Here is a 27,731-nt window from a genome sequence, read left to right as displayed (position 1 = left end):
GTACTTTTGACCCTGACACATCGGGCAGGCCTGAAACCGTCTGGTCCCTAAAAAAACGTCTATGAGAATCCTCCTTCTTTGTGTTTCACTTTGGCCGTAATCGAGTGCTCGTTATGATCGTGGCTAGTATTAAGGTGAAATTGTGATCATTTTCTTTGTCTTCGAGGTATCTGAATCGTATCTTCCACGCTCTATGGTGGGAAAATGCTTTCTAACTTGTTCGAGTGAAGCGATGCTGTATCTGGACGCTGTGTCGAGGCGAGCGCATGCCTGCGGTGCAGCACGCTGAGATTAAACACGTGTTCGTCGGGGTTAAAAAATGACGCAGAACGATTTCAAGAAACTATCCGAAGCCGTCGGGGGCCTCCGAAGACCAGCTGATTTGCGGCTCGACCTTAACATCAAGCCGAAAAATTCCAGTTCGGAGAGCCCAACGTCCCCAAGGATCAGCAGGTCCATAGACCTAGGATTCACCGACGTCTCCTACGCCGTCAGAACCGGTATTCTTAACAGAGGTACAATCGTCACCCTTAATCCATGTGCCATACCCAACTACCTGTTATATAAGCACCCCCTTTCAGGGCAGATCAACTCTACTTTAAATTCCATTCCGGAATTATCTGTAACGATTCCAAACTTCTTCGTCTTCGTCCATTAGTTTCTAGTCCCACTGATTCATGGTCACTTGAATTGATTTTTAACCACTTTCGAAGCGCCTCTCTTCTTTGTTACTATCAAAAAATTCTGTCCAATTTGCTTAGTTTCGTGTTCCAATTTGTACAAGCTTATCTCGTACTGTTTAAACAGTCAAACAAACATGGAAGTTAGCAGTTCAGCTATCGCCCGGGATCCGGAAATTTGACAACAAATAGACGAGGCTATCGTCTGTACTAATAAATCAAGTCTGGGCATATAAGTTTATGTTTGACTTGACTAGACACTTGTTTGCTTTTGAACATTGGGTCAAACGGCTGAGCAAACCTTGATCACAATCCAGCAAGTGGGGTGCACAAGTTTTAGGTTCATTAGGGGTTGCTCAGGCCAAGAACTGAAGTGTTATATTGACACGCGAAAATGTCAACGTATTTAGTGAAAAATATCGTACTCTCTAAGTTGGATCTAGAGCGTACGTGTATCAAGTTGTGGTAGACACTTATCGCTTTGTACAGACCATTTTTTCGACCATACGAAGTCATATCCAGCTTTCACCAATTTCTTCATCCGGTAAATTAATTTGTGTTTTAGTTTTACGCGACCTCCTATTATAGCTCATATCTTGAATATATACATATATATATATAATATTTTTTATCTGCGTTGAGGTTAAGTATATGAAACTCTAATTACGTGATTATTTTTATCAAGAATGTCTGCGCGGTGAGGAAAACGGACAGAGTTTTTTTCATGCTGAGTCAATCTCTGGCTCGATCGTTATTCTTTTCCTCAACTTGAAAAGACATCTGATCATTGTTGCTTTTTCAAGTTTGGACAATGCATGACTTTGAAGAATTACAATACCGAAGATTAAAAGATCGCAGAAATTGTTCACACTCGAAAATACTTGCCTGCAGATTATAGGAGAAAATATGTAATTTGTTTGTTTTAAAAATGAATAAAAACCGTTTCGTTATCTTGACGTAGATGTTTCGGTAATAGCGATCGGTGATACATGTTTTTGTAACCAGTAAAAGAAACTTTATTTCTCTGCGAATAAATTGAACCTGTTTAGCTTTTATGCTAATTACCGTGATTGGAATACGAGACTTGGCCTCCGTTCGTTAAATATAGCCAAAAATTTTCTCAACATCGACTACTTTCGGCAAAATTCTAACCGTATTAACGGTTGGCTAAATTTTAAGTAATCTTAAAGTTGCAAAATAACGATTTTTTCCGAAGATTCATCATCACCATAACGTTAGGAACTTCAGCCTGATGCATATTTGGGGAAGATTTTTATTGAATGTCAGGCTTACCAATTACATCTCGTCTCAAGTCTGCAATAAATAACCTCGACGTTCAAGAACCGTGCAAACCGTACTGTGATATATATTGTAAATAAATTGCCGAATCTGCAGTTTTATACTCAATGACTTTGCCACCGAATAACTTTTCACGCATCATTACTGAAACGATTAATTCTATTAATAAAAGTTCGTTATCGAAATCGCAAGTGAAATTTGTTGAAATCTGTGATGAAACTGCAATAATATATAATAATATAGCTATGAGAATTATTTCAAGCTAGTAGCACGTTTTGCATCGAATGACTTTCAAATATGTTGTTACACTTTTGATAAGATATAAATTAAGATATACCATATCCATATGATATGAAAATTGAGAAAAATAAGAAATCCGGTTCTAGGCAAAATCTCAGTCAAGATCTTCGGTGCTTTGTATCAACGCGTTTCTTTTTCTGTCTTGGTTTTGCTAGTCATTAGCTATCTGTCTCATCTAACGCCCGTTAGACAAGTCGCTGTTTTTTCTTTATTCTAGGAATACTTTTTGTACAAAACTTGATATTATGTTTGCTTGGTTGGGGGTACATTTCAACTCTACGTGTAAGGATGCCAACCATAACCCTGTCCAGGCCTCAAGTGGCATGCCTGACAAGGCCACCCAGTCTGGCAAGCCTCACTGGGTCATTAGATGGTGGCTTGAACAGGTATTACTGATTTATCGGCACCAGGAAATCATTTGGAAAATAGTTCGTAGCACTTACCCTTGTTTCGTAAGACTATAAAATCAAACATCAGCGGATACCATCGAACCACGTTTTACGTAACCGAGGTAAAGTCAATGCTCCGAAAGTCGATACTCCTTGTGAATTTTTTTACGATATAATCGTGCATTGACTGTACATCGGGTGTTTAACCGTAATCACTGACATGGGGTACAGTTGACCACAAAATGGATTTACACGTACAATTTCAAAGTCAGCGTGCTTGAATCAGGGTTGTTTGTGGGAGTAAAATGAAGAATGATTGAAAAAACTTTGGGTTTTCAGAGACTTGCATATCGTTTTACTTCTTTTACTTCAAGAATTTCTCTCACATCCTCCATCGTTTTTTGTCAAGACTAAGATTGGAGTCTATTTCTGAATTCTTACATTTTGTCTCAGAATTTTGTTCAAGTCGTAACTGTGCATAACGTAATTTTGTGTACAGCAATAACGTTCCAAAGTTGGCCGGAGTTTGAGTAACCCCGTGTAAGTAATGTGGATGTTTCCATAGGTGGAAGTAACTAGGGTCAATATGTTTGAGCTCTGTTTAAAAATATAAAAATAGAAAGTACTGAAATTAACAATAAAAAAAAGTTTGGATATCGATACTTATTTCACATCGCTTCGAAATGGTCCCAAAATCTAGTAAATTCGTTCGATTTCACCGGACGATGGCTCATTTTGTTCAGAAGACTTGGTTCTACAAAGTTACTAAAACAGATTTTCTTTCCTTTCAATAGGCAATTCAATATTTTCATTTGTTGACCATATTCCTTATCGATTCAATGTTGTAAAATTAAATATTCGACAATGTCAAATTCATTGTAAAAAGTGTTTCAGTGTATTTTTAGGAAATAGCCTTTCGAATAAAATGAGCCATTGTAAAGTGACGTAGAACCAACCGACTAGATTTTCAACCATTTTAGAGCGATTTGAAACGAAGCATTTGAATCTATAACCTTTCGTTTACAATTCGAATATTTTTTGTTCTTATATTTTTGAATAGATTTCCGCGGCCTGCGAATAAAATAATTTGATAAATACTCAATGTACGACTATTTCGTGATAAACTTATTTTAAAATTTACTTTTTGGCCAACCAATTTCTTCAACTCGATGTACTAATTAGGACAGAAAGGCGATTATCTTTCTAGGGTTAAATGTAACTGAACATGCTATTCGATTTGATGTCGAAAAATAATTACCAAACAAGTCTCGTCTTTGTCACGTTCAGCAAATCAAAATCCATACGTGATACTTGGTCTTGGCGTCTTCTTGTTGTTTGCGTAAGCGGCCGACAAAGATAAGAAAAATATTGATAAAAATTTCAAACAATTCCTGACTTATACGATTACGATTAGCTCTATAGATGTTTGGAGGAATAAACGCGTAAACTAATTTAGCTCCATATGCTTAGATATACTTTCTAGCAACAGAGCAAGTGCGATCTTCTGTGTATAATCTTCAGATAATGTGGTATTTCTGCGCAATTATGAGTTACCTTGCACACTTTTGGAGAAAAAGGCGAGGCTTAGAGAAACAACGAACATTAAATATGGATTACGTAACTCAGGGTAGTTGTGTAATTGTTCAATTGCATCATAACTCGTAACTTGCTTTTTCTCATCCAATCTGATTGTCAGCATGAATCTGCAGATGTTTCAACGCTCGCGTATTTTTATTATCATGAAACACAAGCTCTCGCATCTTTATATCCTTCTTCGTTAGTTTGTAGTTTTTTTTTTGCATAAATGTTGCAGTTCTTCGCCTGGTATCAACAAAAACCGGCGCTTATTGCTAATCAATTCACGTCGAAGTTTATAACTCTTGAAGTGAATAGTCAATTACATCTTATCGAGCGGATGTATTTGTCGACGTATTGGGTTTTAATGTTCATAAAACTCAGACGCAATTAGATTTTGCGTTCAATTTTTTTGACCTAAAGTTTCAACGAATCCACATTTCTATAATCTATGTGAAACGAGCGATTAGTGCTAATTTTTTATATCAAAAGATCAGTGTCGCCTACTGATTTCGCAATGAAATCTCGTCTCACAACTGAATGAATTCGGTTCAGCATATAACGCGGTGACGCATTTTTCAATCGAACAAAGGTTGAACTACTTATTGCGGGACACAGATCAATTCTATCGTTAGTGTAACAAAAAACTGATAAAATAAAACAGTTTTAGTTTTCAGTGTTCTGGAATGCGATCACACGTTGACAACCTTACGTTCAATGAAACGTTAAGTAACAGTCCCACATTTAAGAAAACCGCAATCTCAAGAAACAAATTTCATTATACATTGCACACATAGAAAATATTTCCGTGCGAGTTATCTCACTGCCAGACAAATAATCTGACTGACGATAGGTATAATCGCGACATCGTAATTTTTTGTTATCACGCCAATACGAGCGAACTGTTTTATCAGACGCTACATTGATCGGAAGCAGAGCGGCCAAATTAGCACTCTTTTAGAAATGTACCTGAACAGCCATCCATCAGCGATGATTCTTCATTTTCTTTGTCATTATTGTTTATATATCACTATGAATGTATAACGCATGGCTACAGAACTGGACTATAATTTACGTTCTATTTTTATAATATATCAAGTACGTCGCACTCAGTCACCGTGGATGGCGTTGATATCTGCAGTTGGAGTGCAGGCCGAGGATCCTTTGTTTCATCATGATACAGCGTCGTGTCATTACGCGAGCGATACCCTCTCGACTTGTCAAACATTCTGTACACAATGCGCACGTGCTTTGCGAATCGTCAAAGAAACATTTTAACAAAACTGCGTTGAGAAGAGTATCATTTTTTATAGTTACTGAAAAGTATGTACTGGTAAAATGGGTAGGGTCACAATAACGGATTGAATATGGTTGGAATCAAAAGAAAATGCGGTATAAGCAATCGTTTGTAACAATGTAATTATAGTAACAATATTGCATTTTTTTTATTATTGCAATATTAGATCTGTCTGCCTAGTTTACTGTACTTTTTCAGTTGAATAAGGCCGTCGCATCAATTTCTCGTTTGACGAACATAAAATTGTCCTAATAGTTACAAGAAAATCTAATACCAGTGACCATGATCAGAAAGAATAGAGTTTTTCGATTACGGCTACAAAACGCAGTTTCGTTTTATAACCAGAAATGTATAAATGAAGATACTCTAGGGCTTTATAGTAATCATAACTATAAATTTACCTCAGCGCAATCTTTGGTACCTAACAATAAGTTCTTCCCAACTGCAATACAGCAATAATAACGCTCTACCTGGTTCTCGATTCTCCAGATTAAGAAAATTGACAGTTAGACAAAGAAACACACTCCGAGTGTTCGCATTCATGATTGTTTTTATTACTTTATTCCACAGGAAGGCGTGAATTGTTGAAAACCGTCAGCGGAAACTTTAAAGCCGGGGAATTAACAGCAATTATGGGACCTTCGGGTGCTGGCAAATCCACCCTCATGGACGTCCTGGCAGGTTTCACGTGAGTGCCAACCACACAATGCACTTGTAATATCTCTGTCAATCGAGTCCCTTCACTGGTTAATTCGGTACGATTAATAACGCTTTGTGATAGCTTACAATGAAAATGTGAAAATACCTTTGTTACGCTGCGGTATAAAATCGTTGAAATAACAGCGAGTTATTAATTAACTGCGCAATGCAACTGCATTGGTAAACATCTTTGAGAAAATCCTTGACCTCGACATCCTGTTCGCGGTACCCAATTCATTCCATAAAGAGGAATGCGAGAGTATCGTAAATCTTGGTGAAATATTCAGCTTCCATATTTAACGATGCAGTTCTGTTTGAAACGACAACCTGTCGAATCTTCGAAAACACCGTTTCGAAACAGGAATCTTTTGTTAAATTGTCTTTGTCGTTCGTTCCGAGAATTCTCTCTTCGACCCGGTTCGGGATTCGGTCAAGAGCAACTTTCCGGGTGTACCTTCGGGCTCTGAAAATTTTCACGCTCTAACGGAATACCGCGAGTTTCTCTGGTGCAATCGCGAGTTCCTCTTTCGCGGGCACGGGTACCAGGCTCAACGTTCTCTTGAACCTAAGTACGGTTGCACCGCGATTGCACCCGACGCTGATGACGAAGTTGGAGCACCGAGGAAGGCGCCTCGTTTCGGTGCACGTGCACCGAGCGGTATCTAGCATGACAGGGGCGTAACTAGCCCTTTAGGGGCCCCGGAGCAAGGCCCCAAATTGGGCGCACTGGGTAAATAACGAGACATATTTTTCTGGAGGCTCTCCTCGCACGCTTCATAAATTTGCACTCAATAAAACAGTAAGATATTCGATTTGTGCATTATATTCACGGTAAACTAAAATTACCATCTATCCAAAGATATCTTAAATTTTTGACTATACTATATTATATTATATTTTTGACTATAAACTCGTGCTCGTCTATTGTGCACGAAATGGCTGCCGTTGCTAGGCAACTGACAAATTGCTTCATGACTATACCTACAGCCGATATAACTGTTAATAGAGTTACAATATTAAATTCGTGATCGTCTATTGTTCACGAAATGACTGCCGTTTCTAGGCGACTGACAAGTCGTTTGATCGTCTAAGATGACGTGCTGGCATCTGGTGGCAAAATAATGAACTATAACCAAAACTTGCGGAACGCGTCTGAAAATACAGTACGAAAACAAAAGAACGAAACGTCAGAATTAGGAATCGGAATGAAATATGACGAGTTCATTTTTGACCTCCTGTCTTAGGGGCCCCGGGGCATTGCTCCGTTTTTCGCATCCTAGTTTCGCCCCTGTTAAGCGGGTATCCGGAGCCTCAAGGCCGAGTTGTCGACACGTAATGTTGATCGAAAAAAGGCCCCATAGGTCGTTCCGTACGATTTAATAGGTCTACCTGCACTCGAGGTTCACAGCTGCGCGTGGCTTTCACCTCGGTGCATTTTTATCTTTCGTTTGTTTTACACAAAAATCTCCTCTGTTATGTGCGCTTAATTGTACCTTAGAGCGAGATTACGTGGCGACTGATATATGTTTTCGGTAACAAGTTTAGATTGGATGTAATATTTCGTGTTCGATATCGATTTGGACACCGGTGATTTTCTCGATTTTTTCCGTCTTCGAGACGTAAGTGCATAATCGATGTGTCGTTGGGCTTGTTCTTATTTCAGCCAGTGGTAATTAAATCGTAATTTGTTCCAATAACAGCGTAATTGTATAAATGGCTTGTCATTAATTGTATACACGCCAGTCGTGAACGACAAGTTTTGGATTGAAAACAAGCCGTCCTTAAAAAATTTCTGGCTGGCGTTGCGAAATTTGCATAAATGGTTGGTACGCTTGGTTCATTGCTATCGTATGGTACATTTGGCCATTTTGTGAATAAATTATTTTGAACATTTCGGGCTGGAATTAAAGACCCGTTTGTGGCAAGGACACATAATTCTCGATTTGTGATTATTCGATTTATCGTCAGATACGAAAGCACGTTGCTATACATGTCCAGGTATCAAGATTAAAAAATACGAGAAACTTGTCAAATGTCGAAGACAAGATTCCTGAATATCCTAGAATGCATAATGAAATTAGATGTCTTAGGTCTGCATTTTTTCGTAGTTAAACGAACAGTTTTCGACTCGTCCAATATTTTTCATGGTCCCGCGATCCTTATTATGGTAAGAATGTGCCAATTCTGCAAATATCCCGGAATACTCGATACTTTGCGACTTTTTGTTCTCTGATAGAAATCTACTGTTGAAAACGAAAATAGTTTTGGTGGTTAAAGAAATAGTGTTACGTGTTTATAGTTTCTTACACTAAATTTACTGTCATTCCGCTCATTATATAAACATTGTGTGTAGTACCCACAGCTGTGTGTTTCTCTGGCCGTTGGTGGTTTTGCCATCTTCTTTGTGTGGGAATTCGTCAGTATACGCTGAAAATCATAAAATCAATTTTTCTCGTACAACGTTAATAAGTAATTGACAATAAATGAAATCGTAAAAATTTTTGCCGCAATGACCACTGCGGTTAAAAGCATAAGTATCTGGTCAATAGTGTTCGTGAAGCTCGAGATAAATTCAATTAGTGTAATTGTAATTCGTAATTTTGCTGATACTAGCATCCGGACTTTGGTTTGCGGTTAGTAAGACTTGGGCTGCTGATATAATATAACGTTTCGGACGCACGCAACTGTACTCACGAGAAATGTTTAGTATTGTATTTGTTCCATACAATCGGACAGGAAGTGTAATTCTACGTATTTGCTCCTCAGAGTTGCTTTAGTAGTCGTTTTAAACGAGTCTTCTCACGAAATCCTACTGCTGGCAAAGATTCTTACACACTACTTGCAATCGTTGCTCAGAATGTCTCTTTACACGCGTGACGAGTAGTTCGTGCCATAATATAAAGACATTTGGGAGTTTGATCAAGTAGTTTTACACCTACTCCGGGATAGTTACACTTCGATCTTCAATCCTTGCAAAAATGTTATTCGAAATTGAAAGAAGATATTTTGTAACGATATCGATCATAACAGATTAGAATTGGTTATGAATGAAAGAACTAATTGTCCAGCCTTCTCATCAGAATATCGCCCTTAACGAAGATCAATGAAATACATCATTTTCAAATTAATCGATTAATCGGTATTTTTTGGGTCAATCGATTTCGCCATTAATCGCTTCAATCGGCTGTTTTGAGTAGTTCGTATTTCCGATTGACTGTTTTTCCAATCAATCGCTCAATCGGCCCTTTCAATTAATCGGGATCTACGATTAATCGATTAATCGCACAGCCCTACTTTTGACAAAAATTTAATAAACGTAGACCTCGCAGACTTATACACCAGGAATTGCATTGCATGGACTACTATTCGTGGTTTATACAAAATTGTTTTAATTTACCGAATCAATAGCAGTTAAAAGATAGAAGACCATGCAATTGCAGTATTTTTAATTATTCACTAGCAGCAGCCTGTCGATTCATATCTCTATGAATCACTGATTGCATGTGGAAAAATAATTTGACATCTGCTAGCACATAATCAGAAAAGAACTTCTGTAGATTGAGCTTGTTGAGAGTAAAAAGAAAATAAGAAAAAATGGCACCATACATAATTGTTTCTTACTAGAATATTTAATTAAACGTTCCACACTACAATTGTCCAAATGCAATCGAAACTCCCGCGGAAATTGCATAAAACGGCTGTTTCTGTTCATCGCTGAGTCTTTGTCAGTCCATTTCCAAGTGACAACACGCTTTTAGCTGCACTTTACAAATTCGAAAATGTGCAATTAATGGTTTATGAATTTCAGGACGTCCGCAGTCACGGGACAAGTGACGGTGAATGGCCAGCCAAGGAACTTGGCCACCTTCCGGAGAGCTTCCGCTTACATAATGCAGGAGGACAACATTCAGCCCTTGCTCACCGCCGAAGAGGCGATGCATGTTGCTGCCGAACTCAAGCTCAACCTTTGCAAGCAGGACAAAACCAGGAGGGTAAGTTTCAAAAAAAGAAAGTACCCGAGGGGAACCACACGAATTTGATTTGTTGTGTTACATAAACATATTATGCTCATCGGCCATTTCAGGGATAAAAAACCAATCGTGATATTTACTTTAAAAACTTTATTTCTGGAGAATTGCTCAGCAATCTCGTTAAAGTTTTTGTTCCAACTAATTAGACATCATATAATATTAACAAAGGATAATACGCGCAATGGTTTTATCCTCGTGGTTTGCAGGAAGGTTTCTACTTTGTTGGTTCGAAAAATGTTTAGCCAAATTGGCACGGAAAAAAAAACGTTGCTAGTGGTTTTTGGTGTACCTAATACAAGACGTCACAGAAAGAAGGAAATCGGTAGGTTACATTTCGGGTACTTTCCTTGTAAGCGTAAACATTTGCTTCACATGCGGAGACCAATGGAATCGATCGCGAAAATATCTTTGAAAAGTACTTCTAAATTGGAAAAACGCATTTTTAGTGCTATCTAAATGCCAAGAGTACAATTTTGAGACAGTGACAAACATTGATGGGCTGTAATTGAAATGAAATTGTAGTAGGATCAAACTGCGAGATTCTGTGTAGGGCAACGTCCGTCTAATCAGCTACTTCCGTCCCCAATTATCGCATCAATGTCATTACCTATCGTTGTGTAGCATTGCCATTGCGTATAACAATGGCTCCGGCGACTAGGCTTCACACTACTAGATAAGAAATATCGAGTTAATAAGAGAGCTCTAGACATCTTACAATTTGCTCACGTTCCGCCAAGCTACCGATAACGCGTTGAGGTTGAACTCACAATCAGTTCATTTATTTTTCACAAAGGTGGAAAAAATTCTGGTGGCGTTGGGACTCGACGAAGCAAGACATGTCCTGTCAGGTCGCCTGAGCGGCGGTCAGAGAAAAAGGCTTGCAATCGCTCTGGAACTGATCAGCAATCCTCCAGTGATGTTCTTCGACGAGCCCACGAGGTGACTTTCACCAGATATTGGTTTTAACGTGATCGGAGAATTTTAACGCGTGAGCCATCTGACATCGGATGTTCTTCACTATTACAGCGGATTAGACAGCGTCACATCGAAGCAATGCATTGGTCTTTTGAAAGCCTTGGCAAGGGAAGGTCGAACGGTAATTTGCACCATTCATCAACCGAGTGCACTTCTCTTCGACATGATCGATCATCTTTACGTTGTCGCCCAAGGCTATTGCCTATACACTGGAGGAACGAGCAACATGGTATCCTACCTGGCAGAACAAGGCCTTTGTTGTCCCGAATATCACAATCCAGCTGATTTTAGTGAGTAAAGTTTGAAGTATTTCTTGACACTCTTTGCGATACGTTATGTACATGGTCGTCCCGCTACTTTCAATGGTTGAAAAATAACTGCATGAGAGAAAGACTGTCAACTTTCGGAGACCTTGCGCTTAACGCGATACCTTAGGAATGAGTCCTTCTTGACTGATGTCAATCATCAGAAGCAATGGTAAAATATCGCAGGCTTAAGTGATCGACTGCGCATGTGTTAAATAATTGAATTGTATTGGTCGGCAATATCGTACTCTGGCAATATTTTCGTTTACGAGACAAGGGTGCCAACTTAAACGAAACGCGACACTAGATGTCAAACTCTCCCGCATCAAGCGGTAAATTAAAATTATACCCTTACGTTGACTCGCGGGAGTCATCAGTTACCTACAAGTTGCTTGATAATGAAAGTTTCCCATGCTTCCACAAAAATTCTCTTTACCTAAATGATCCCGATAAGTCACGTTGGACAAATAAAGCTTGATGCGGTCGGTTGGCATGAAAAGACGTCACATCTTGCGCATGCACAATCGGATTGCCAAGTTTCGCTATTTTCTATCGGTATAACCTATTTTGAAAAAAAATTGATACTTGATAAACATCTTGAAACTTATCGGGTTAATTTTGTTTACCTTCAATCAGTCCTAGAAGTCAGTGCTGGTGATTATGGAAATTTTGTGCCGCTGCTGTCCCGAGGAATTAAAAATGGAAGCAGCAATAAATGGAGATCCCCAGCTATCGGCGGACTTTCGAAAATTGAAGAAATGATTGCTTCCGGTCTTACGACGCCGGTTCGCGCGCCCAGGTTACCTCCCACTCCTATCCTCCACATGGACAAACCGGAGAAGGACTATCATCAAATTACCGGAGAGTATGCAACCAGTTTTTGGAAGCAATTGTACGTCCTTCTTAAGAGAAACGTCATCAGGCTCTCCAGAGACAAGGTATTCAATGTATAACGCTCGATTACGTAAGAATAACATCCTACGAGATACTAATTAGAACGGTCAATATTGTCAAGTCAGTGTTACAACCTTTCACAGATAACAGTTGTCAATCAATCAAGTCGCAAAAAATTATCATGACTACTCTCTAATTAGTATGAATATATGATAGGAATCTAACTATAGAGCCTACTTGTCGTCAAGTTTTTTAGAATTTATTCCACCTCCTTATTTGTTCAACTGAGAAGGGTACGAGCTACGATTTCTTTCAAATCCTTATCAATTCAAGGTTGAAAAATAAAACGATAATTGAATTTTAGTGCTTTTCAGTGAGTGTTATGTGAGGTGAACTCGGTAATTGATTAGATCATTTAAGTCTGATTTTTTTCAAAATTTTAAATTCAATTAGATATAAATGTCAGTATCACGTGATCTGCCAAAGCCGCAACCTAGTCAGAATAAATTTGGGTTGAAAATTAATCGTCTGAATGGAAGTCATTTTCATCGTCATTAACGATTAAACTGAGTAGGAATCGAGGGGTCAATGGCATATTATAAAATCAAGCGATTTTTACTTTCCGCCCGAATTTATCATTATATAATCGACAGATATTTTTCCATCGTCTTTGTATCTTCTCGTCACAAATTTTCCAACGCGTATCCTATCGAGCATTCAGTTCGAATTAAACGTCAATTTGTAGATACAAATATGACACGTGACCATCTGCTCTAGTCTCTCTGTGAGATCGTATACTACGACAGTTATTAAGAGTCTTAATGAAGACTTGCCGGTTATCTGATAATGAATTCGGGGAATTTAGCCGAGTGATCAAAACATCTGTTTAAATTACAGTGATAACTATGAATAGGCGTTGTGATAAACTTATTGTTGCTCAATCGACGGGAGATTAAGAATTTTTATTCTAATCAGTTTTCGATTTGAAGAGAGACTCCAAGAGGGGCTGATAACGAACTAAATTGCTGCTCTATCCTGCTTGTCAGAATTGATGTTCGTTGAACAACATTCTTTCGATACTGATCTGGTAGCGATAGCGCGAAAATATACTGAACTATTTTGAATGTATTTATGATGCCACTTATTGAATGTCTCCACCATGATTTCGTGGAACATTGATGAAAACCTATTCCTCAGTTTCTGACGTTCACGCGGATATCTATGCATCTATTGATAGCACTTCTCGTTGGCACCCTCTATTATCAAATTGGCCAGGATGCAGCCTATGTGTTCGACAACTTCAATCTGCTTTTCTTCAGCATCATGTTCCTCATGTTCAGTGCGTTCAACTCAACAATTATCACATGTGAGTCTGATCCAAAATTTGAAAAAAATACAAAATATGTTTCCGAACCGTATCCATCAGTTCCGTGCTGAAAGGTTTCATAACGCGCCGTTCATTGGGCTCGATAATTCTTTAGAGTTGTTCTGCGGTTCGCTGCTAACTATTATTATGTTTACAGTCCCATCGGAACTTCCAATCGTGATGAGGGAACACTTCAACAGATGGTACAAGCTCCGATCCTTCTATTTAGCGAACAAGTTGGCTGACTTTCCAGTACAAATCATTGCTGCATCAACGTTTACGCTGGTAGTTTTTTTCATGAGTGGCCAACTACCCGAAATCCGAAGATTGCTACTGTACGTAACGATGTGCATCGTCGTTAGTTTTGTCGCACAAACCGTTGGGCTGATACTCGGCATAGGGATGGATATTCGCGTGAGTGTTTTCCCCCAATTCTTTAATTGTTTCGTTATTACCTCGTTTGAGAATAAATCAAAGTTTGCACATCCGAGAGAAAACGCTTCACGAGTGTCTGTGGGGAGCATTTCGTGGACGTGAAAATTCTACTAGACGAACCTAACGACGCAGCTGCTAGTGAAAGCGGACTTGAAATATTACGTTCTTATAAACTTTTTATGTTATGCCACTGCCTACCATTTCTATATATATTACACGCATGCCAAACCGGCTTAGCTATTTACATTCGCTCAAAGGAGTATGCATACGATACCGGTAGGCGGCTGAAGAATTGGGTAAGTTTTGGAAATTTATATCACGACAGCCAGTAACTTAATTGAGCAAAAAGTTAGTTGGAATTCCTTGGAACCACTATTATTAACAATAGCGTCAATCAATTCACTCTGTGAAATGTTTTACGGTGTTCTTAATATTTCAAGAACGGTTCACCCGATTTTCCTCACATTTGGCTACGGTATTCCTGAAAAGGTTATCCGCTTTGCCATGATGCAACTTTTTTCAACTGTTGTATGTTCACTATTTATTACATAAGCGAGCTGCGCAAAATCAAATTTCAACCTCAAACTGTCGCTGTTTGAGAAAAAAAAAGAAACAAAATCAGATTCTGACAAAGATAATTAACTATCCAAGAATACTTACTGTCTTCAAAGTTCAAGAAAATCGGTTGGATATTTTTGAGATATCGTAGTGACCGTAAAAGATGTCATAGAGGAAAATGATTGACGTTGCTGTCAATAACAATATTTCCTATAAATTGATTTCAATAAAAAAATACATAAGGCAAGCCCAATACACATATTTTTGAATAAAACGAACCCCGATAAAATTTAATAATCGATTTTCGAATTACAAATTCCCACGATTTACCCGATTTTCAACCTTCTTCTTGTATATACCTCCTTAACAATCATTGCCGCATTCATAATCGCAAAGTGCGGATACTGAATTTCAGGCTACCAACATCTGTATGTTGAAATTGATTTCAGAACGGTGTGATTTTCGGCCCACTGGTGATATTGCCTTTCATGATATTCAGTGGATTCTTTGTTCACATCAATGACGCTCATCCCTACATGCAGTGGCTCTTTCATATCTCTTTCCTTAAATATGGCTTCGAAGGTGTCATGGTTGCAATTTATGGGTGAGTAATCGTAAGAAGACATTGCCATTGAATACAAGTTGCGACTTTTGAACAATTTTCACTTTTCTTGTTTCGGTTTCATGTATTTGCAGATACGATCGGCCGAAATTGGATTGCTCGATAGTCTATTGCCACTACAAATATCCTAGACAGCTTTTGAAGGAGGTCGATATGACCGAGGCCGAATATTGGAGCAGTATTTCCATCCTCATCGGGCTTTACTTTGCCCTTGAAGTAATAGCGTACATAGCTCTGCGAATTAGGCTAAAGCACCGATGGTGATTACGGACTATATTCAGGATAAAAACATACGTCGTGAATTGGGACCAAGTCTTAAAGTCAAGATTTACTCTTGTCTGATCTCTATTGCATAGCTGGAAAGTTATCAAGTACCCGATTGTGGTATTCATGGCTGGGAAATTTTCTAATATGCGAAAATATGTTTCATAGATATTCCAAATGTACAGAGTCAAAATGTCGAAAGGTCAACGTATGGCAGGTTAAAATATTGAACAGTCGGAATTAATAAGAATATAGCAGGGCAGAACATAGATTCGTTAGTATTCTATATTGTGAATCTTACATTTTCAGATGTTTCGACATTGTACCCCCTACACGGTGAACGAAGCGAAATTTTTTTCACCTTTACACTTTAAATTTACTTATAACTAAAGTTGCCTTCTTCGCAGCATTTATGCTTATAAAATTAACCCTAGAACAGTAACGTTATTTTTCTTTTTTTTCTTTTTCTTTGTCTATTTCAGTAACGGAGGGTGAAAAAACGCCCCAATCTTGTAAATTCCATCCCTCGGGTACGTCGTATCGTTAAGGACCCTGCGAGGTCTCATTCACTTCGTTTTTTTAATAAAGTTTACGTAAGTTCCAAAAAAGTGGTCAAAAATTGATGAGTCTCGAAACAAAAATGTAAGTTGTTCTTTAGCGATGGGAAATTTCAACTCGCGTAGAATGTTTTTTCACCCCCCGTTAGCGTTTTAGGGTTATCAACTTCGACTTGCGATTTTATTTGCATCCTAGCAGTATTTGTAGTATGAATCGAAAGAACGTTTATTTGTAAAGGTCGAATTGGTGTTTCGTAAAACGACGTATCATATCGATTCTGTGTACTGATATACCTCTTTTACGAAGTACGTAAACGTAGTCAAGAATGTAGGCATAAATGTACGATTGGCGCATTTGTACGTAAATATACACCATGTGTTCGATCGTTAGCAGTTCGAGTTAACGATGTTACGAGATACAAGAATCTTTGTTCGGCTGGATTATTTTCGGGCCATCCTTATTTTCGTGTGCAAATTTCTGAGCCAAATGATCAAGAAATATTTGCGCATACAACGTATGCTACATTTTTTTACTCTGTATAATTTTTTTGTTTTTTCTTTTTATACTCTAATTTCTCTTCTTTTATCTCGCACGCAATCAGCACGCCGGAAAACTGTCAGGCCGACAAGATCTAGTCATTTCGTAAACGTAGAACTAGCTTAGGGGTTAACGCCGCTGTTTTGAATTATTGTCTTAAAAAATACAGTAGACAGCTAAATGATGTATACTTTCTGCGTGTACCGCAGGGCATTCAAACTCCAAAAAGCATTTGCTCAACTTTATTTACTTATTACATACGTTGCCATCGTCGAAATATGAATGTACATACGTTTTTGTTTTATAATATACATATAATATACGTTATTACACTATCGTTCTAGGTTAGTTAAAGTATAGTGGCTCTCTCTCTCTCATTTCGGCGTTGGCACGTTTCTTATCAACATAAAACTAGTACCTAATAAATCAATAGAAAGGTAACCCGAATTCAAGATAATCAATTGTTATCTTTTATACATGTGTAAATACATTAGCACAAGCCACTTGGGTCGAATATATATTAATAATTATTCGCCAGTTATAATGTCGCAGGAAGAATCTGCATTAGTCGTCATTATGAAAATATACCGTGAGTTTTCTCAACAGCGAAACGACCCGTGCGCCTGAGACAGGCAACCGGAGTTACACCTCATGTTCTCTGTCAGTCTAAACGTGCGCTGTAACTCCGATTGCCTGCCTCAGGCGCACGCATCCTCTAGCTGTTAGGAAAATGCATAGCGGAGAGCTCACGTTGTCGAAAGATGACTGTATGTACCAGGTTATTTCGTAAAAATGATCTAGAGGCAATTTAATGTAGGCTGAATCCGCTTGCATTTATGCAATTCAGGATAGATTTAACCGTTTGATATTTGCTTCATGGTTAATGATTAAAGAGAGTGAGAAATCGGCCAATTATGAGAAATGAACGAATGTCGATCGGTAAATGTACTCGCAGTTGCCGAAATGCAGGCGCGTTTCGTAAAAATACAAACTAAATTGCATAATTGTGGCCGGATTCACCCTGTGATCCATACTTGCAGACAAACTTTGAGTAATTTAAAATAGTGAAAGGTTCGCACGTACGTATTATATTATACTTCTCGGGGTGAAAAGTATGTTTGTAGATCCTTTGTGATGTTTAAATGGCAGGGGATGTGTATACATTTTCGTACACGGGCATGATTAGCAATTATCGGTAAACGACACGGAGCCAAACTTTTGATTTTTTGCAATTTTGATGTCTTGTAGTATGTACTGGAATGTAAAAATCCTCACAAGTTTCAGAACTCTGAGTTCTCATGATTTAACAACATGACGTTGATCAATATTTTATTGTTAAACAAAGTGATTTTTACATTCTAATTATTATCGTATATTTGTGGAGGAAACAAATATGATCCGAGATTTTTTCAATGTTTACCTATCTGTTCTTTTCACAAAAGAAAAAGAAACTTATTTTTTTTTCGATATTCTCCAAATTTTATATCAAATTTGAAATTTTTTATCTAAAAGCATTCTTCTGCACGGAAAACTCTTTTTTAGGTAGGTGCTGTAAATGCGATCATGGCGTCAGCTAAATAACATATTTTTTGTGTCAGCAAAATATGTTTATTTAATTTGAATTCGCACCGACGTATATTTCTACAGATGTAAATAAAATGGAAATATATAACAAATCACAAATAACTGTAAATAAAAATATTTCGCTGAAACAGAACAATGTTATACTTTAGAAAATAATTATAGCTCCGCTACGATCTCACTTCCAATATCTTTTAATGATTTTTTTCTTTCGTTGCTGTGAAAATTAACTTGTTTTTTACGGTTTCTGAGGATTCAGCCTCGACGGATTCTATAATCGGAGAGTTCGGAATCTGCTACATCGAATACACATTGAATCCTATTTTTTTCAGAGCAATTAAGTTGCGATAAAATTTGGAATATGAGAATCAATCTGTTAAAAATTTTTGAAATTGAGCAGCGTGTTTTTTTAATCCTTAAAAAGTGAAATTGAGGTCCAAAACCTTTGAAATTGATACAAGTAACGACATCTGCCGGTAGTAGACAAGTGTGATAAAAATCATTAGGAATGTTGAAGAACCCTTCAACAAACATGAAACAATCGGTTAGAAGTCTTAAAACACCCATATATCTTGTACAACTAGGTTTTTCAGCGTGGGGTAATGAGTTACTTCATGTGCCCGCTAAGGGTTAAAACAGGAAGAACTAGAGTTATAAAACTTGCAAGTTTTTTGCACCTTATTGTTAGTACATATAACACGATATCAAGTTGACCGAAAAATTGAAATTTCAGCCTCGGGTTGTTTACAGATACATGGTGGTATGGACTATATATGCAAAGCGAAGGCCATGGGTCAATGTGATTACTTCAAAAGCGAAGTGAAGGGTAAAGTATTATTGGGTATTAAGTATTATTAAGAGATTCTGAGCAGGTACTTCAATGATCGGGTTTAAACTATAGAGTAGTGATTGTTTGAGTAATGATTTGTTGAGTTACGCAGAAAAGAGATCGCGATGAAATGATGGGAAACAAGCAAGATCCTCAATGGTTCAATTTTAACAAAAGAGAAATTTTTGTAAACACTACGAATAAATGTATTTAAGTAGACACGATAAACAGTCTGACTTTTTTCAGATTAAATCCATCGGTAAATATAAGTATTGGAATACGAAATACAAGCTTATCGTCAAGTTAAATATGAAAAAACGTTTATTTGTACTTTTGATCGCATGCAGCGATTCCATATACAAAAACTTATCTATTGTAAACCTTGACACTGTAAAACATAGAGAGAGATTGTTTATGGAAGCAATCTTTTTTTTTCTGTTCATTAGGCCAAGTTTTACAGAAGCGTTTCGGTAGGTACTCATATTTGATGCTAATTTCCAAATGTAATATTTTATTGTAATATTTTTAAAAAGAAAGATGGAGCGCTGCCATATATGTACATCTCGTAGTACAAATACTTTATCATCAGAACGCAAAATTCTTCCCCAAATGAGATAATTTATATTCTAGTGATACTTATTTCTAAAAAATTCTGTCACAGCATTACTAATTACATATACATTACGGTACGGTTCCGGTTTCATTATGAAATGAATCTGACACTAGATGGAATTCTTTTGCTGAACCTCATTTTGAAACAATTAGCCTGTGACCGTTGTCCTGTTGGCTGCAAATCAATGACTATTAGAAATAGAATCTAGTAAGTTTTCATGCGTCTAATGTATAGCCATGTAAACTTGAATAATCATGAGGAACAAAAAATATCAAAGTGCTGAGACAACCAATAAAACTAATGTGAAATGGTATCAAAGTGCAAAAGAATCCTCAGAACAAGCGTACTTATTATCAGACGAACTGAAAAATTACAATCCGAGGCCTGTTGAGGTCAAGGTTAATATAAATCTTTTTTTACACGATAAACGCCGTCCGATATTAAGCATCTACTGAATTTTTCAAATTCACCAGTTTTTCAAATTTACATCTTTCAACAAAAATTCTCTCGTAGATTAATGATTTGCACACCTGCATCTCATTTATTAGACGGCATTGCCGTCTTACGGGCTTCTCATCGGAAGCAAAGGATTCAAAAAGGGTAAACATAACATCTACACACTACAGTCTCCTTACATCGTGCATGCAGAGAAGAAATTCTTACTCATTAAGCATCTACATTTAAACTAATCACTGTTTAACACAATCCTTGATAAGCTTCAACATTCGTTTAATGTGCACGTGAGATCAAAATTGGATTTATCATTCTGATATTCCAGTTGTTCCAAGAACTTTAGTTTTGGTTACCGAATTACTGATTCTTACGCTACTGGATATTTCTTTCGAGTTTCCATTGCCACCGAAAAAGAATATGTTAAAGATCAACAGTTGCTTTATTTTTTGTGCAATAGATAAGGAAACAAGATTTGTTCGATTCTGTGCATCAGTAACCAAGAATTTCCGCTATATGTACTGCAAAATAAATATCTTCATTACGAGGCGAAGCAGGGAATCTGAAATCGAATTGAATATTGATTAAGTATGCATAGGAAAAAATTCTTATTACAGTATAAATTCGTTTACAAGGGAAAACTTATAGATTCGGACCACAATCAAAATGTGTTATTTGTCATAGTTCTGTTGTTAAGGCGCCAGGTGGCGTAACGCAACCTAGAGCGGATTTCTCTACGGCGCGAAAGCAAAGACCAGAGCATGCCGAGCTTTCACTACGCCAAGATTAAGCACATCGTACCGTTGGTTATATTACAACAAAGTACTTTTCTTGTTGTAATGAACGTACACTAATCCCAATACACCACATTATTGTGGTATTAGGCGCACTGTAGTAAGTCATTGTTTAAAAATAATCAATAATAAATGATTTTTTAAAAATTTGATACGCAATTCGATGTCAACATTGCCTGTTTTGAACTATTCAACTGTATATAGACTATAGATATCCTCCTGAACGCAAACTCACATTAATTGCTAGACGTTCACTTGAAACGTGAACTAAGAATTTGACTAGTTTTACTTATTTTCCATAAGCCTCAGAAAGTGAAAGGAGAACATTCTTTGGCAAGGGTGGTTCTAGTTCCGTTTAAAGGATGTGTGATTAGTCGTTCGATGCTTCACGCATCGTGAAAGTTACTTCGCACCCGATTTCACTCCCACGCGAATAATACTTTTCCATGGCTGACAGACCGTACAGCGAGACTTTCCTTTCGCGCTTCTCAACGGTCGGAGATGAGTAATCCAGCAGAAGTTCATCGAGCTGAAAATCGGCCTGGTGTCCAGTCGATCCGTTGGTCAGGATACCGGAGCTTAAGAAATTATTCGATGCTGAACTGAGACTGAATCAAGCAAGGCCTATCTCCCCCCACTGTCGGCGAAACGGGTCACTAGAAAATTGGACTCATCGTGTCTGGATAGCCGTGTAACCGTCGCTCTCTGCACTGCGTCCAAGACAAACTGTGTGTGCGTATCACTGTAGAGGAGTGCGGTGGACAGTGAAATCCGCGATAGTATAACAGTCCAAGTGCGAAAGATCTTTCGGTCATCGACGTCACGTGGAGCTATTCGTGTAATAAGAAACTTTTCGATCAACTCGAAGTGACAACTCGTTGATAAATTTGATAAAAAGATTAGACGGAATACGGTACGAAGACTCCGAGGCTCAGTTCAAAAAGGATGACAACCGGCTAACGCGGGAACCAAGAAAATCAGGATCATCGATCATCATGAACTCCATACAGCTGACAGAAGGTGGTACCTGTACGATTCTGCGGCTCGATGAAGACAGCAAATTGCTGGATATTGAGGCCGGCAACCCCGCGACCTCCAGACTTGTCATCGAATTCGCTAATTTGAGCTACGCGGTTGACTGCGACACAGGCAAGTCTTCTTATTCGATTGTATTTTAATTTTTCACGATCCCAATTTTCTCACGAACGTATACAAGTGTGGGTATACAAATCTCTCTGTGTATTGGAAGTGCGATGATTCGTGCATCAAAAGTTAACAAAGATCGATTCTCCCACCCTAAACACACAGTTGCTTTGACTGTCATGTAGAACGCTTCAATACATTGCGGTATGATAAGAACTTTTAAGATTTATCTACGCTTGGCCAGACTTTTTTAATACAGCGATAAGGCGAAGCTGCAGTTACCGAGGAAGTCGGAAATGTCGGTAATGAAAATGACAATTATCGAATAGCTCGAAAATGAAAACAGTAAATCGATTTTTTCTCTGCTTTTAAATGATTTAAGTTAATCATAAACATGAAAAACTGTGATAAATATTTACAGCAAAACTTGGACGATTTTGTATACCGTAGTAGAAGAAACCGGTTGTACCACTTCAAGAATGTTGTGCCCCCAAAAAATATGTCTGCACGTGCAATATAATTGCATTCAAATATGGCTGTCACATAACTACATCAAAATGATTGCAATCGACCCGTAAACATTTTTTAGCCAGCAAAATCAATACCACCATTGAATTTATCATAAATAGTTAATTACTAGTACTATTTCATATACCAAGGACAAAATCTTCGTGAATTTGTTGATTCTCTTCGAAACTGTTTGATAAAATTATGTAGGTTAATTTTGATATCATAAATCGATAACGAAATTCAAAAACACGAAAGTTGCTAACTCATTGAACTCAGCTCAAATGCACGTTTGGCTAAATCAACCATGTAACGACGAAGGCAATTACACCAACTGCGATCTTGATACTTTGTCAAATGGATAGTTTCAGCTCAAGAAGACGTAGTTCACTTAAAGTCAAGAAGATGTGAAAAAGCTGGGTACTGCATTGCTACAACGATGGAGATATTTTAACATAAACATCAGATTTGTTTCAAGAATTAGTCAACAAGTGAGCACCAAAAATCGCCAAAAACGACAGACAAGCCGCGACTGTCTCATGTAACAGAAATGAATATGGATAACAAGACGTGATATGAATTTGAATAATATTTTTGTTACCGGTAAACCGCGAAGAAGAAACTTATATAGCAGCTGTGGTTTCGATTCACCACATCGTTTTGGTAATTTTTCTTTTCTATTCTTAACAGGTACTCAGAAGCAGAAACAAATTCTTTGCTCAGTGGCCGGACATTTTCGACCTGGTCGTTTAACCGCCATCATCGGGCCTTCAGGTGCTGGGAAGACTACGCTCTTGAGCATAATTTCCGGCCTGCGAGCCTCTAAACTCAAGGGGACGATTACCATTAATGGCGTCGAGATAAACAGGGAAGCCTTCCGAAGACAGGTCTGCTACATACCCCAGGATTTTGCACTATTGCCCCTGCTTACAGTACGTGAGACTCTCCAAATCGCTGCTGACCTGAAACTCGGATCTTCTCATACGGATCACCTTAGAAGACGTGCGGTAAGAAGACTGAATTTCATACCACGAATAAGGATCAAAAACAAAGTCCGAGTATTCTAAACGCTTTCGCAACTCTGTGGTAGCTGAAACATGTTTTATTGCGCAGTGCCAGCATTGTACAGGTGGGGAAATTGCAATGTATGACCGGTTTTGGTAAGCCTCAATGAATTTCGCAACAATTTTACGTTCCCTTACAGGTAATCGATATTGCTAGCAAGCTGGGACTTCTGCCGAGTTTAGATACAGCTGCAGGTAATCTCAGCGGTGGTGAACGAAAAAGACTGTCTATTGGAATAGAGTTGATAACTAACCCACCCGTAATGCTGTTAGATGAGCCTACGAGCGGATTAGATAGTGCAGCATCAGGCCAGGTTCGTTTTTCCGAATGATGCAGGCAATCATGGGTTCAGTAATGGAAGTTGTGACTTTGTCGCCACAGGTGATTGCCCTGCTGCACTCACTTGCCGAGGCAGGTCGGACTGTGGTTTGCACTGTTCACCAGCCTGGCAGTCACATGATATCCTTGTTCGATGACATCGTCGTCTTGTCTCGAGGACAAATAATGTACTGCGGACCGCGAGACCAAATTCTCGACAGCTTTGCAAAGGCTGGTCACGTTTGTCCTCAGCTCTGTAACTTGGCCGAATTCGGTAAGAGACTTTTTGTCTTGGCTTGACCTTGTTTAGTAACTTTCATCAGAATCACGGACTTGATTGTTTCGCTTCCATGCAGTACTGGATGTAGTTTCGACACCAAAGGAAAATTTGAAGAGATTGCGAGACGTGAGCAACGAAAAATACGAGGCAGCCAGACTACAACTGGAATCTACTCGCGATCCTCAAGTTAGTAAGTATAGTCAGACCAAAAATCACCAATTCCAAGTCATCTACGTCGATATTCTTCAAAGTTTTCACCTTATTTCCTGTATTAATTTTGCAGAGCACCAAACATCGAACGGTTCCAGGCCACCGCCAGGTTATTTTAACAAGGAGAAGGACGAAATTTCGCGGATAAGAACTTATCCAGTGTCCCACTGCAAACAATTCCTCATCCTTTTCAAAAGAGCGATGATCTGTATACAAAGAGACAATGTAAGGCGATCGAACTAACATCATTTATAAGTTTAAAAGTTACATCATTTTACGTTACCCTGCAGATGTTGACAAAACTCAGAATCGTTGCTCATCTGATGGTCGGACTTCTGGTTGGCATTGTATTCTATGACTTTGGAAGCAACGCAGCCAGATTTCAAAGCAACAACGCTTACATTTTTACTTCTCTGTTGTTTCTATTCTTCGGTAACGCCATGCCAGCTGTACAGATGTGTAAGTTTGCAGTTATCTTCACGATTAGCAATTTTCAATTTCTCGATTGCGACACATTGCGAACGTGACGAAATCACTGTCACTCGCATCATCTTTTCTGCAGTTCCAATCGAAGCTGCAGTATTTCTCCGAGAACACATGAACAACTGGTACTCGTTGCAATCGTACTATATGGCAAAAGTTCTAGCAGATATTCAAGTGCAGGTGGGATGAGTCAAAAAGTACTTTCCTAGGCTTTCTAACTTCAATGAATAATTATTTTGTGGTCTCTAGGTTCTCTGTCCAACCTGCTTTCTCATATTTGCCTACTGGCTAACGGGGCAGCCCCTTGAATTGGACCGGATATGGCGTGTCTGGCTCATCTGTGTTCTGTTGACGATGCTCGCTCAGTCTTTTGGCATTGCTGCTGGAGCTGCTTGCGGCTCACAGGTACATCAATATCTTCGATAATATTTTGATTAAAAACTATTGGGATGAACGTATCACGATTCTTACACTCCGACCGAAGACCATTTATGATAGTCCCCGTGTTTGTATCGCAGAAGTTTACAGTACGTGGGTTAAAAGTGTTATTTCACACTGTATCAGCGTCGCTGGTGCTCAGACAGCCGCGAAGGTCTCAATTGACGTTAATCAGGGTCATAACTAGAGGAATCGAGAAGCCAAATTTGAAATAGAGGTTCAGCTAAGCTGTACTAGCAGTTTATACGACCGCAACGTTTACGGTTAAGAATCTTCAGCATACACCTACCTTTGATACCAGTATACTGCTGTTGGACGGTTAACAATTTGTCATGAATTTATGGTTTACAAATTTACTGTGGGAAAAGTTGATAATCGTTTCATATTATTCAACCAATCGTATTTATTTCAGGTGGGCGTTTTTGTTGTACCAGCTTTGAACATCCCGATGTTTTTATTTGCCGGATTTTTCCTTAGACTTGGAGAAGTTTCGGCATATCTTCGGCCTATTTGTAGCATCAGCTACTTCCGGTTTGTACTCTTTGTTGCGTCAATAGCTTTAACCAAGTAGACTGCTCTTTCTACAGCAGGCGCGCTAACTCTGGGAAATGCAACGATGTTTAATTTCCAAAATATAATAGTAAAACTTTCAAAACCGAAGACACAGAGTTTCGGAGGCTTATTATTAGTGGCATATTGGGATATTCTTCATAATTTCGTATGAATAATTCAAATAATCTCCTCTCGATACCTTAACGTGAACCGTGGGTTGGTATTGCAGATACGCTTTTGAGGGAGTTCTTCAGGCGTTGTACGGGAATTCCCGTAAAAATTTGCCCTGTTCGGAGGTTTTTTGTCCCATTCGTTTACCGGCAAAAATTCTCTCGAACTTAGGCATGCCTACAGCACCATTTTACGTTCTGGCTCTAGCTCTGACTGTATGGATCTTCGCACTGCACATATCCGTTTATGGATTACTTCGCTGGAAATTGTATCGTGCTACGAAATAAAATCTCATAAACTAAATATTTGCATTTCGAATATATAGTTTTTATTACTTGACGAGAAAAAGGAGAAGAAAAAAAAAACCATGAACATCTGAAATATGTCTAGTGACTTTACAGGCAGTAAATGAATGGATGGCTTGGCTAACAGGGATGATGGCGTACCATCTCTCTCACCTGGAAGCCTCTTAATTCGTTTCATTAGACTGAACAATCTTTTATATGATTTTATTCTCTCATTCCCAGAACCCTGATCTTGTAGTTTGCTTACTGCACCCATCCTCGTTTCATTCTGCTAATTCCAAATTACTAACTCACTTACTTCTTGAACCGTACACTTCGTCTCTATCTTTCAAACCAATAACTTGACAATGAACATCAAACTGATATTTTAATCGTGTCTACATTTATTCGATCCTACTTCTCGGGTCTAGGACTGAATCCTCTTGGGTTGATTCTCCCCAGATTTAATTTCTTGGACAATATCTACGTGACCTAATTCCCTCCCAGAAAAAATTACCCTATTGCGAAATTCCCCCGGACATGATTCCCGGCTATTCATTTCTATCTATTTATTTATTTTACTTTATTTATTATTTATTATCCTGGAGATTTAAAAAAAGGAGAATCGTCCGGGGACATTTTATGAAGGGGAGATTGTATTTGGAAAGATTTGTGCGGAGGGGAAATTTTGTCCAGAGTTTAATTTTACGCGAGAAATTTAGTTCACCGAGATACTTTACTTCTCGACTTTCCGATTATTTCCGTAATGCAAAATCATCAGGGGTGATCATTAAATTACGTCACAAAAATATCATAGTTTCTTGTGCCCCGCCCCAAGTCGTGACGCTCCTCATTTAGCAATTTTTAATTTAGAACTTGATTAAAAAAGTACTTATTATTATAATTATTTTTTAATATTTTTGAATAAAGTAACAATTTGTATGTTTTTGAACAATAAATAGGTATAGGTCTATGTATTGTAACTTGTAAGAAGAAAAATTTCATGCCGGAAAAAATGTTTTCTCTATATTTCGATTTTAGCTGGCCCCTTCTTGCTCAATTTTTTTTAGAGACTCGATCTAATAATTAGAATTGAATGAAACAAATTGCAATCTCTTTGTCAGTTAAAGTTCTTAATATTCATATCCCTAACTCCTTGCTGTAATAACAATCATACCACCGCTGTTTGCAAGGAAACGAATTAAAAAACCTTTGTCATAGCTTTTCAA

At 38.2% G+C, this 27,731-nt stretch overlaps 2 protein-coding genes across 5 annotated transcripts; both read left to right on the top strand.

Moving 5' to 3' along the window:
- The first annotated feature begins 166 nt into the window (after positions 1-166).
- LOC124177006 (ATP-binding cassette subfamily G member 4-like) lies at positions 167-19,753 on the top strand. The gene is made up of 10 exons (XM_046559000.1): positions 167-515; positions 6,111-6,228; positions 10,048-10,231; positions 11,064-11,209; positions 11,297-11,535; positions 12,187-12,488; positions 13,642-13,810; positions 13,968-14,224; positions 15,253-15,407; positions 15,500-19,753. Exons 1-10 carry the CDS (start codon positions 320-322, stop codon positions 15,687-15,689), a joined length of 1,956 nt encoding a protein of 651 aa, XP_046414956.1. The 5' UTR covers positions 167-319; the 3' UTR covers positions 15,690-19,753.
- Positions 19,754-21,004: 1,251 nt separating this feature from the next.
- LOC124177009 (ATP-binding cassette sub-family G member 1-like) lies at positions 21,005-26,558 on the top strand. Of its 4 annotated transcripts, none has more exons than XR_006869499.1 (12): positions 21,005-21,131; positions 21,299-22,200; positions 23,392-23,708; positions 23,906-24,079; positions 24,148-24,358; positions 24,441-24,554; positions 24,648-24,799; positions 24,865-25,033; positions 25,137-25,237; positions 25,307-25,462; positions 25,576-25,824; positions 25,908-26,026. XR_006869499.1 is itself a non-coding variant. In XM_046559010.1 (12 exons), the coding sequence occupies exons 2-12, from the start codon at positions 22,047-22,049 to the stop codon at positions 26,503-26,505; spliced, it is 1,896 nt and encodes a 631-aa protein (XP_046414966.1). In that variant the 5' UTR covers positions 21,008-21,131; positions 21,299-22,046; the 3' UTR covers positions 26,506-26,558. The 4 variants fall into 4 exon arrangements, 3 of the variants coding, with proteins under 3 accessions (XP_046414968.1, XP_046414967.1, XP_046414966.1); XM_046559010.1 differs by lacking the exon at positions 25,576-25,824 and adding an exon at positions 26,277-26,558 and having other exon boundaries at positions 21,008-21,131; XM_046559012.1 differs by lacking the exons at positions 25,576-25,824; positions 25,908-26,026 and adding an exon at positions 26,277-26,521 and having other exon boundaries at positions 21,006-21,131.
- Positions 26,559-27,731: the final 1,173 nt, after the last annotated feature.

Source organism: Neodiprion fabricii, chromosome 2 (assembly GCF_021155785.1).
Source record: "Neodiprion fabricii isolate iyNeoFabr1 chromosome 2, iyNeoFabr1.1, whole genome shotgun sequence".
In the NCBI taxonomy this organism is placed as follows: Eukaryota; Metazoa; Arthropoda; class Insecta; order Hymenoptera; family Diprionidae; genus Neodiprion; species Neodiprion fabricii.
Note: the sequence above shows the minus strand (reverse complement) of the source record. Positions and strands in the feature narration are given on the sequence as shown.

Excerpts from the sequence above, each read along its gene's own strand:
- LOC124177006 (XM_046559000.1), top strand. The coding sequence starts at position 320 with ATGACGCAGAACGATTTCAAGAAACTATCCGAAGCCGTCGGGGGCCTC. Across the intron at positions 6,229-10,047 it reads GACGTCCTGGCAGGTTTCAC|GACGTCCGCAGTCACGGGAC; the intron begins GTGAGTGCCAAC and ends TATGAATTTCAG. Across the intron at positions 11,210-11,296 it reads TTCTTCGACGAGCCCACGAG|CGGATTAGACAGCGTCACAT; the intron begins GTGACTTTCACC and ends TCACTATTACAG.
- LOC124177009 (XM_046559010.1), top strand. The coding sequence starts at position 22,047 with ATGAACTCCATACAGCTGACAGAAGGTGGTACCTGTACGATTCTGCGG. Across the intron at positions 23,709-23,905 it reads ATCACCTTAGAAGACGTGCG|GTAATCGATATTGCTAGCAA; the intron begins GTAAGAAGACTG and ends GTTCCCTTACAG. Across the intron at positions 25,034-25,136 it reads CATGCCAGCTGTACAGATGT|TTCCAATCGAAGCTGCAGTA; the intron begins GTAAGTTTGCAG and ends TCTTTTCTGCAG.